The following is an 11,336-nucleotide window of genomic DNA, read 5'->3' on the forward strand; positions in this document are numbered from 1 at the left end:
ATGTCACAGCATTATGCAAATTAGTCATCTGTCATATTGATGTCGCACAAGCTCATTAGCATATGTCAAAATACAGTTTGGTGCGTGATCATTCTGTATGTCGCGTGACTTGGACAAATCGATGCAAGTCTAGATCCACAATGTTTACCGCTAACAGAAGCTACAAATCTCCTTTGTTATTAGGTTATCGATACCAGTTATTACATAACAAAGTAAGAATTATGATTACTTCTATAACCATTGTTTTTTTACGAAATCACAGTATACATACATTACTTCTCTTAATTAAAAATTAGTGATGGAATTATATCTATATTTTCGCCATTCCTTCATTCATTGATTCATTCATTGATTCATTCATTGATTCATTCATTGATTCATTCATTGATTCATCCCTAATTCAATGAATGAGAGCATTTTTGTTTTGCAAAAATATGTTATAAAGTATTTAATACTTAAATACAAAAAATTTATACATCTCAGTAAATATTTATTGATGGTCAAAGAAAATGGAATGATCGAATAACCCCCTTTGTAAGTAATGTTATTTTTTTTAGAGCTTTTTCAAGACAGGCTATTATATTATTTGAAAAGCCTGAGCCAGTCTTATCAACAAATGAAATGTTTGAGAAGAAAACAAAATTGGACCTTGCTGCAGCCAAAACAACATGCAGCATCACAGAATGTCTAAGCATTACCTCAAACTTTCTAGACAACAACTTAAGTGCCATTTAGAAACAAGAGATTTCATCCAAAGTGGAAGTCCTTCTGGGAGGGAAAATAAGATCCTCCCAGAAGCCTTATAAGACTTATTGTCCAGCGCAAAAGAAATGTCTGGCCCAGTGAGGGACGACAAAAAGGAGGTCCTGCCGACACAAGCAGAAGTACGTAAATATATTTACAATTCGTTGTTCGACTTCTTGTCGGTAAGTTTCCTGCACTTGCTGGTCATTATTCAATCTTGAATATATAAGAAGAAATATTATTATCATTTATTAGAAAATTCTTACTAAAAAAGCCTTTATATTTTCGTATTTTACCGGCAGCGTGGAGTTGGTCATAGCGCGGCCTTCATCTACCCAGAAGAGGTCTTGACCGCCGTCAGAAAATGTATCCTGATGGCGTTAAAAACTACCGCCCTATATCTGGAAAGGTACGTTTGTTCTTCATTTGATTATTTTAATTGCGCTCTGGCAACCATAGCAGTAGTGTTTTGCAAACGCTGCTCTTTGCAATTTTTAATCAGAAGTATTTATATGGAACTATAAAGTGTAACATTCGAAAATATTCATATCTGTAATAATATCTAAATATATCTGTATTCATATCTGTAATTTGTTCTATAGAAAAAAGTATGATTCGAATAAATAAATCACGGGAGCATCTTGCTTTCATTTCGGTCATCTGCTTCTTTATTTCGTCAAGGAATCAGTGTTTTTTTAACAAACCTCATTGCTGAATCGCTAATACGGCAGTTCTTTATTACATACACACACAAAAATATGAATATAAATAGAATTTTTATATAACTATCGTACACATACATATACCTTTTTTTCAGCGCAAAATATTCCTTGAGGTGACACTACAGGAAATGGTGACAGAATATAAGGAACAACAGAAGGACCCAGAATGAATAAATAATTGACAACTTTCCACTGAGAATTGCCCAATTTCATTATGAAAATTGTATTGTTTATAAACAATAGTGTAGGATAAATAAGGGCGTGTAACTGTTCAAAAAATCAGACATATTAGATCTATTCAGCTAAAGAGCAACATTAGTTCATATTCTTTTACGTGTTTGTAATAGACAAGCTGTGACGTCAAAATGATATAGGGCAAAATCACTTACCAAGATGACGAATGTCACAAATATCTTATGCTTGATATAACAACTAAATTATGTATTTTTTCAAATATTTTTTACCTATGAAAGTTAACGCTGGTGGGGTTGGGGGCGGTGCAGACAAAGGATGGGGATTTGAACAACATCTTCAAAAATATTCAAATGCCCCAGGGTTATAAAGCAGTTTTTGATTCAACTGACATCAAAATAATAATAATAATAATTTGATAGGTGCATTACTAATGTACTTTTCAGTATAAGGTGCCAAATGAAATTGTATTATGTTGAATTGTTATTGATTATGTGCTGAACTTTAGTATATGGGTATATGTTTTAATTTCAGCTGCCCTTAAAAGCCACTTTATCACGAGAAGAAAAAGAAGTAGAAGAGAGCGTCCAAGGGAAAGTTTGGACCGAAAGGCAAAAAGGAGGCTGTCAGAGCGAGGCCTACCCATGCTTTTAAAGCGCAAAATTGGGGAGCCTTAAAGACACCCAAAGCCAACTGGAGGTCCCGAATGGGCACTAACAGCATATGAAGTATGACTTTGTATTGCAAATCAGTTATTAATGATGTGTACTAATTCATATGTAATTAATGAAATAAAACCTTGCTCTGGAATAGTTCGCAGCATCATTAATTCACAAACACAACTTTTTCAATTCTTAGTTAAACAAGGGGTCTTCATGTATATATGAGGAGGTTAGCTTAGTTCAGGAAAGCGGCACCCCGTTGTGTTGGTACAAATTATGTCCCTACTAAAACAAAGAACTATGAAACCTGAGCATTTGAGTTGGTTAGATGTCTATTTATTTAATCCAAGAAGGCGTCATAATTAGCAACACCTTGGCAGAGTGATACTGAACCACAGATTACATAAGATTACAATAGAAAAGTTTCCTAAATTATGTTTACGAATTATAATTATTAAAAAAAACGATGTATAACAATTATAAATAGTATAATAATACCTTATGATCTTATACTGTAAACTACTAAAATTAGTCTGTTCTTGCTTCTAATATCATGAAATGAAAACTAATCAAACAGAACCGAACCGATACTATCAAAATTCGATAGCAAACCTAAATCTTCAGTAAACTTCAAATTTATCCCTAAACAGTCAAATACACCATTAGACAAATCTCTTCGCTCAACTACAGCCTCATGTCAGTCTTTAGCGTGTGATTTATTCTTTAGAGTTCAACTACAGCCCGTTGTAATGTAAGGAATTTTCACGTTTATGACTGCAGTCAAATTCAAAATTCAAAAGGATTCATTACTCGCTGGTATGCAAGCCGAAGTTGAGCCATGAGAAATTTACCTGTAAACCGGTCTATTAAACCACCGAGACAGGCACGAAATAAGCTAGGAAAGTATTGTTCTTGTTATAAACATAATATTATCGAATGAGTTGCCTAATGGAAGGCCTAAGTTTCGGACTAGTGTGTAGAGCACGACTTTTATACCAAGATCGATTGAAGAATAACAAGTTCAAGCCGACGGTATTGCAAAGGAATTCAATCATTACTCCGAATGAGTATATGTCACTTGATATACTTCTTGGACCAGATCCATTCACAACTTCTGGTGCAATGTGAGGATACTTTCTGGAATGCATCTTCTGTTCTTCTACGTTGAAGAACTTTCTCTTTGGTGGGTAGTCGATCCTGGTGCTTTTCCCAAAGTCTATTATAACTGGGTTATAACATTTCTCTCTTTTTTCCAAAACAATGTTGTTGGACTTTAGGTCGTTATGCAAAACCCTTTGGAATGCACGTGTTCGAGGGCTTTTCCGACGCCGTCAACCACGTCTAACCATTCGTCGTTGGTGAGCTTTTTCTGCTTTGCTGCTTTGTGGATGGTTAAACTGCGATCTTTTTCGCCGTGAAACTGGAGCACGATTTTGTAGGGGTGGTTCTGCAAATCGACTCCAAAAAGCAGTGGAAGGCCATGATGATCGCCGAGCTCACTCATAACTGTCGCCTCATGCTTCACTTCTTTCCTGAGGTTTTCCTCCTCGCCTTTATTGGTTCGGTGGAATTCTTTTATTGCGACAAGTATGCCGCAGTACATACCCAAATAGCATTGACCAAAGGTTCCCGAACCAAGAAACTTGCCCATCTTCACTATGTTTGAAGCGTTTATCTCCTTCACTTCGCTGACTTTCTCGATGGCTTCCTTAGGAAAGCTTTCGCCAACATCCATAAATTCATCGTCTTGCTTCCTTCCTTCTGCCAATTCCGAACATGTTTCTTCTTTTCTCTTAAATTCTTCAGTAACTTCGGCCCTTACTTTCTTCTCTACCTCTTCTTTTAGTTTTTGGATGTTTTTTTACTACTGTAAAATCTTCGTCTGCCAAACAGCCATATCACCCTCCTGTTCAGCCTAATTGATCTGTCAAACAGCCACATCACCCTCCTGTTAAGCCTAATTCTTCTGCCAATCAGCCACATCAGCAGGATACTGTACAATCATCATCTGTTGAACCACCTCCGTTTGTAAAAATGAATACTAAAGAGTTAAAAGGATATATTCAAAATAGAGGAATTACAGTTTCTGGTTACAACAAGCCTGATCTTATAACCTTAGCTCGTGCTATTCATAGCATGAATCTAAATGCAGACTCACTTAATCAATGTATTAATGGTCGGTTAACGTTACCACACCTGGCAAAATTGTTCCTGATCCATTTAACATGAAAGAGCTATCAACTGGCTTCTCTAAATTTCCCCCATTTGGTTTGATGGGCATATTTATCATCTAATTATGAGTAGTGCTGACTATGACAAGGAAAAGCTTGCATCATTCAGGTCCTCGAAAAAGAGTATATTCTTTAAAGATGGTTATGTCAGATCACTTGCCTTAAAAAAGGTCAAGGATAATGATGGGGCCACATTTTCAGTCATTATGAGGTAATCCCTACACAGAAGGAACTCACTCAAGAGAGCACAAAGCATTATAAGCTTGGGTTCATTCTTCAGCCTAATAGTTCTAATTATTCTGCATTTCGCAGATGTAAGGGTAGGGCAGACACGGGATATGGACATTTGGGTGCAGCTCTGTTTGAACTCCATGACGTTTTATCAAATATCAACAGAATGTATGTTACATCTCAGCTTGATTACTGGAATCCAAAACCAACACCCATCCATAAGCCTATTCCTGTTAAGGAATTAAAAATTTCTCACTCTAAACCTCATATATGAAGAATAATGAGAATATGAGAATATATAGATAAGTTATAGTGTTTGGGAACGAGGTTATTGCGGGCGAAAGACCCTATGAAAATGAAAAATTAATTTCCGACCTCGCTGGGAATCGAACCCACGACCTTCGGAATTGTACTACCGATGCTCTATCAGCTGAGCTAGAGGTCTGACTGAAAGCAGGCCGTGTTGAAATAGATGTTTGGTAATTATGATGCAAAGACGAGAATATGTGGACCGCGTAGCACTTATGAAATACAAAATATAGATAAGTTATAGTGCTTGGGAACGAGGAAATTAATATTTCCGAATTTATTTCCAAGTTTTGTTTTTATGATCTGTGTTCAGAAATATAAAAATAAAATATATAAAGTATATAAAAAATATATAAATTGCCTACTTTCTGCTCAATGTATGTATCAATTCAAAATACTAATTCTTGTTTAACTTTATCCTTATAGTCTGCAAGACTAGCAAATAACACTGCCCAGCGGGTTAGGCGACAGTTTGTGAGGCCCCAACCTTAGGATTCCCACAGCAGGAGCCTCTCAAAATAGGAGAAGAGGGAGAGGCAGGGCACAGAACTCCTCTCCCTTTAGAAGAGAGCACAGCTACATCTTTTATGTAACTGTGCTGAATCAAGATGTCGTAATAATGAGTTTAAGAAAGAATTGAGTGCGGTAGTATTCGACGAGGAATCGAAAGCCCATATAGAAGAACGCCATATTGACGGACGCTACGGAAAATCGAGATTCGTATTACAACGAGAGGAAGTCTTTGATTTAGTGTTTTTTAGAGTTTTTTCGGTAACATATTTTGAGAGATGTCATGTATAAATACATTGGTATAAACATGTAAAAAATAGGAAAAAACATGGACACTTCGATTTACGTAATCAGAGATGGAAATTGTGGGAAATTATACTGAAATGCTATATCATTAGTCCAGACCTTATCGTGAAACAAGTGGTAGTCGTTATTGGCAATCACTCTGTGAAAAGCTGGGTATACGAGTCTTGATATTCTCGTATACGAACTCGTATATTTAAAGAATACGTAAGTATACGCAAGTATCGGGTAAACGGATATCTAAAGTGTAATGGAATATGCGATTTCGTATACTCCCGTATTCGGACTGTTTTTCCCTGTCATGGAATATCAGGGGTCCCGGTACGAAGCCGATACGTCTAGTATCGACTTCGTATTCTCCTTGATTTTCCATGCCATTCTAAGTATTCGAGTCCGATTCCCCGGGTTTATATCTCGTATTCTCAATGAATCCCCATGCCATTCCAAGTATACGAGAATCACGTATTTTATATTTTCCGATTCCCCGGGTTTATAATTCGTATTCTCAATGATTTCCCATGCCATTTCAAGCATTCGAGAATCACGTATCTTGTATTTTCCGATTCCCCGGGTTTATATCTCGTATTCTCAATGATTTCCCATGCCATTCCAAGTATTCGAGAATCACGTATCTTATATTTTCCGATTCCCGAGCATTTTTTACATTTTGGTTTTATCAAAAACATTTTTAATGCGATCATATAATTTTTGTGAAAGATAACTTTAACATGTTTTACTAATGAAATTTAAGTATTGATGAAAATTATAAAATATATAATTGAAAGTTGCTTTCGTTTTCACTTTTTCTTTGGTTTTTTGCTGTTTTGCCGTCTTCCAGTGATTGGGGTGCTTGTTTTGAAGGCGCCGGGCATCTGCTCTGGTGTCTTGGGGTCAGGAAGGGCTAACTCTTGTTGAACTGTTCAATAAAAAAATAAATAAAAAAAGGAAATTTACAGTTCCAAAAAGAAAATAAATTAGTTTGCACGTCAGGGACAAATGTTCTATACAATAAACCTGACTAACCTTGAGAAAATGATAGTTTCTTTTTCTTGATATGTCGGTCTTCGCGTACCTCTGCGTCTGATGATTCATATTTTGAAAACTCTCCTTCTCTGGCAAACTCTTCCTCGCTCTCTTCTTCCGAAGAGTATGTCTCATACTCTTCATCCTCTTCATCCGAATCTTATGAAGAAAATATAATTCATTATTATTTAGCGTTTGAAGGATCCGTGAATTTTTTTTTCTGATCATGCTTTCAGATGGCGCTCAAGACCTTTAAGATCACTCTTCGCGCTAGTCAAATTACGCCACGCGATGATTTGTTAATGTATAATGAGCAACAACTCTCTAAATATACAATGATTGATGGCATTGAGGATTTAGAGTGATGTTTTAGTTATTACGAGATAATTTGTTCTAAATGTCTTTGTTTGGGGGGGAGGGGGGACATTATGACATTGACTTTCAGCTTCCTACAACTTCCTTCCAGCTGACAAAATGCAAAGCCATTGAATATTAGATAATCATAAACAATCATGCATAATAATTATGCCAATAAACAGTTAATTAACTTGTATATAATTACTATACCATGTGCCCCTTTTCCTTTCAAGAATGGGCTCTTCGGAGAAGAACTTCTGCAGCTGCTGTCCTCATCCTCCATATCTTGAGTTCTTGTTTCCTGCGGGTGTTTTGGTCGGTTGCGCTTTCTTGTTAAAGGCTGTGGGTTTTTTCTTGAGAGGGATGGTCTTCCCCCATTTTCCAGATCTCTTAAGGTTGATGCTGTGGTGCTGTTGTGATGTTGTGGTGCTGTTGGTTGACGTATTGGAGTTTGTCGTTGTTGAGAAACAGCCCATGCTGGAGGTCTTGATGGTAATTTCCTCGTACAATTTGCACCCCTCATTCTCTTGTTTTTGAGGTGCTTTGATGTGCTGTCTTTCTCCTTAACTTTTTTTTGTAAAGCTTCGAGGAGGCTTGACAGCTCAGCACTCCTCCTGGATGGACTACGCACGACCCATATCCCTTCCTCATCTCCATCTTCCTCGTCGCTCATATAATTATGGTCTATTTCTGACAGCCTTTCTCTTTCCGCTTCGTTAGCCACTTTCATCCTTTGAACATATAGCTAAATGTAGAAGGACACAAGAAGAAATATTTGTTGTATTAAACATATAATTCTTTCAGTCCATAATATTAAAATGTTCTGATTTAATAGGTATGATTTAAATGAGCAACAATAAACCCACATAACTGATAAGCGCTTTATAAATTGTAATTATTATTATTATATTATTATACTACTACTTTGAGCAGTATTACAGCGGTCAAAACGGCTCACGACTCACCCTTCTTCTTCGGGAAGTAAGGATCTTGTCTTTCAGTTTTTTTTCTGTCACTTCTTTCCTTTCCGGCAGATTGTCCAAGTACTGCTGTCTTTTTGTCTCGAAGTATCGAGTGACAGCCCCTTAGGAAAAGATGTGCTTTAATTAATTTCTCTCTACTTCATTGTATACACACCGAACGCATAATTTATTACTGCTTTAATTAATGGTCATTTCAATAAGTATAAACTTTGTTTATAAATTAGAAGGTTTATCTGGTCAAATAGTTGGTTAAAGCCTCCATTTTGCCAATAAAGTTCATTGGTTTGGACATAAAGAATTTCCCATGAACCGTCAGAAAAGTAACAACAATTCATTGCGCGCCTCTTCTGATATCACCGGACCTGCTTTGGCAGAGGGAAAGATTGCTAAATTCTGCACGTTCTATAAAAGATTTTGTTAAGAACCATTTTTACAGATCGTTTTCAAATAGGGAGGAAGTAATCATTGTTTAATACGGAGGAAGTAATTTTGCGAGAAAAAGGGCAAGAGCATTGTCTTGGCTCATATTACTTTTGTGTAAAAATCCAAAACTTACTCATAATAACTGGTTTTTCATAGCCATTTTCTTCTTTGGTTAGTTCTTGCACCAGAAATGCCCTCACAGCACTGTTGTGAGGACTGTCAATACTAGAAGTACAATGATAAAACAACGTCATAGTTAGGTACTGCATGTATCAAAAGTCACTGGGTTACCATGTATACTCACCCTTCTTTTCCACGAAATTGCATTTCGTTTTGCTGGTTGTGGGCCAAATGTACATCATCCTGATAAAACATACAAGTTTTAACTAGGTGTGAGTCAAAATTCGAGTCATTTTTGTCCATAGACTATCATCGGTTGACTCTATGGACTGCGCCTTTCTGATTAATCATGTCACATTCAATTTTTCAGCGGTTTTTTTTTTCATGGAATGACCAGGGTACACATCACAGGGATCAAAATAACACAGGTATCCCAAGCTCTGCATTTTTACAGTAAGTATATTTGGGATCGTATGGCTTGGAGATATTATTGGAGAAATACAATTTTCAAAATAAAAACATATAGTTTTAGTTGTTGTTTGTGGTTTCTTTGTCCACATTGAAGAAAATGGCCTGAAATTCCACACAGAGGACAAAGAAACCACAAACAACAAGTAAGACTGTTTTTATTTTGACAATTGTATTTCTCCAATAAAATCTCCAAGCCATACGATCCCATATATACTTACTGTAAAAATGCAGAGCTTGGGATACCTGTGGAAATAACGGCGGGTCAAGGACAAGGTCCCGCAATTTTGCTACTTGACCGGCCAAATAAGATTTTCAAAGGCGACAAGTTGACCGGCCAAATTTTGGAGCGGAAAAAGTGTTCGCATGTGATAACAATTTTTGACTTTTCAAAAATCGGTAGTTAATGGACAAAAATGTATTTGAAAGGTCATTATGTCCGGCTGTTATTTCGAGCCCTGCGGATGGTGAAAGGTAAATCTAAGATTCCCGATGGAGTATTTAGTGGAGTGATTCAAGGATTAATAAACAATTTCACAAACGGAATTTTAAGTCTTCAGTAAAAAATGGCTATTTCTTTATTTTCAAGCAAAATCGAGGATGGTCTGTTTCATGAATACAGTCGGAAGGTGACAGCTTGTCAAGAAGTTAATAGGCGGTTTTTTCAATGAATGATATTATGTCATTAAAATTGTCCTTAAACACAAAGGGGTTTTCACACACAAAAGAAAACCCAAATACGCTTGCAAAGGGTTATCAACAATAAGAACATTGTTATTCAATCCGCAAAGGAAACTTCAATCAAGTGCTCTTACAATTCCATTCAAAGTAATATAGTTATAAACATATATAATTGAAATAAATGCTTATGGATAACAACGAAAACCGACCCCATCACGGCTGAGTCTGCTTGTGTAATAGAATAACCAATATTTATTAAATTAGTGCAGCTTCTTAGAGTACTTACTCAGTCTTTTTACGGTGTTAGAAATTCCTTAAAATATTGGTTATCAAATGATTAATTAAGAGTAACAAGAATTTACCTTCAGGGCTTTGGGAATTGGTCCGCTAAAGCTTGGAAGTTTGTGCGGCATTGGCACATGCTCTTGATCATTGCGAAGGTCCGTCAACTCCTGCTTCAGGGCCGCTATCTCTGCTGTGCATTGTTCGACGTTGGCTGCCAGTTTTTCGATACATTGGTTCTGTTTCTTTAGCTCCTCTCCTAAACTCTTAACGCTCTCAAACAAACGAGAGATTATTTATGGGAGGGTGATTAACTAAAAAATGCACCTTTTTGGGGGGGAGGGGAGGGCACAATTAAAGTAATTTTGTTCAACAAATAAATGAAGAATTAATAAATGAATGGGCCCTCTCGAAAAGATTTTAAAAAGTGCAAAGTCAAACATGATAATTTTCAAAAAAGTCGAATCCTCATTTCACCAACTTTAATATGGTATATCACTTTAAAATACGATTTTTGGCAATACAAAGATATCGGTCACTTTCTGTGAGTGCATCGGTATTATGAAAACCCTTGGAAGCCTCCTTAATCAATGTTCAATTTCTGTTGCACAGGTTTATATATTGGCATCATTGTAATCATTATTTTGAATAAAATTAATAATAATAATTGTTTTTACATAATAGGACTTCAAATCATGAGAAAAGTTTACAGAGACAAGCAAGTCATGATGTCAGAATTCCCAGAAGAAATGCAACATGTCACCAAGATTGTTGAATCTGCCACAAACCCTCAAGGAACATTACTGGAAATGATACTTCCAAGTAAACAGTATTCAGAAATGCTTTCTTTACAAATAGGTAGACCATTAGAAGTAAACTTTGCGAAAACACCAGAACAGGTTCCTCTTTCACCCATTAAGAGGAAAGCATTGAGTCAAGGAGAAGTACTGAAACTTAAAGAAATGTATGCATTAATTTATGATATCTCTGTTGTTAAACATGTGTCTAGGTTTTATCAGTCCCTTACACAACTATTATATGCAGGTAATTTGTATAGTTCTAGTACCATGAATGATGACAATGCTACAGTCGTAA

General features: G+C 36.3%; 2 protein-coding genes across 2 annotated transcripts; both read right to left on the reverse strand.

Moving 5' to 3' along the window:
• Nucleotides 1-3,152: 3,152 nt before the first annotated feature.
• Nucleotides 3,153-4,055, reverse strand: LOC116290398 (uncharacterized). The gene is given in 2 exon segments (XM_031697418.2): nt 3,153-3,608; nt 3,611-4,055. Coding segments are annotated over 2 exon segments (804 nt in total). The 3' UTR covers nt 3,153-3,249.
• Nucleotides 4,056-6,617: 2,562 nt separating this feature from the next.
• On the reverse strand, nt 6,618-10,533 carry LOC148909296 (uncharacterized). The gene is made up of 7 exons (XM_089034608.1): nt 10,322-10,533; nt 8,995-9,053; nt 8,824-8,915; nt 8,250-8,368; nt 7,495-8,029; nt 6,928-7,086; nt 6,618-6,820 (listed from the first exon to the last, which is right to left on the reverse strand). The coding sequence occupies exons 1-7, from the start codon at nt 10,370-10,372 to the stop codon at nt 6,702-6,704; spliced, it is 1,134 nt and encodes a 377-aa protein (XP_088890734.1). The 5' UTR covers nt 10,373-10,533; the 3' UTR covers nt 6,618-6,701.
• Nucleotides 10,534-11,336: the final 803 nt, after the last annotated feature.

The sequence above is a fragment of the Actinia tenebrosa genome, unplaced genomic scaffold (assembly GCF_029948245.1).
Source record: "Actinia tenebrosa isolate PJP-AT-01 unplaced genomic scaffold, QUT_ActTen_1.0 PGA_scaffold2__45_contigs__length_23673736, whole genome shotgun sequence".
In the NCBI taxonomy this organism is placed as follows: domain Eukaryota; kingdom Metazoa; phylum Cnidaria; class Anthozoa; order Actiniaria; family Actiniidae; genus Actinia; species Actinia tenebrosa.

Bases quoted from the DNA above. Each gene is read 5' to 3' on its own strand.
- LOC148909296 (XM_089034608.1), bottom strand. From the start codon at position 10,372: ATGCCGCACAAACTTCCAAGCTTTAGCGGACCAATTCCCAAAGCCCTG. The intron at 8,030-8,249 runs GTGAGTCGTGAG...TTCTACATTTAG, and splicing joins TTACTTCCCGAAGAAGAAGG to CTATATGTTCAAAGGATGAA. The intron at 7,087-7,494 runs GTATAGTAATTA...TTTCTTCATAAG, and splicing joins GAAAGGAAAAGGGGCACATG to ATTCGGATGAAGAGGATGAA.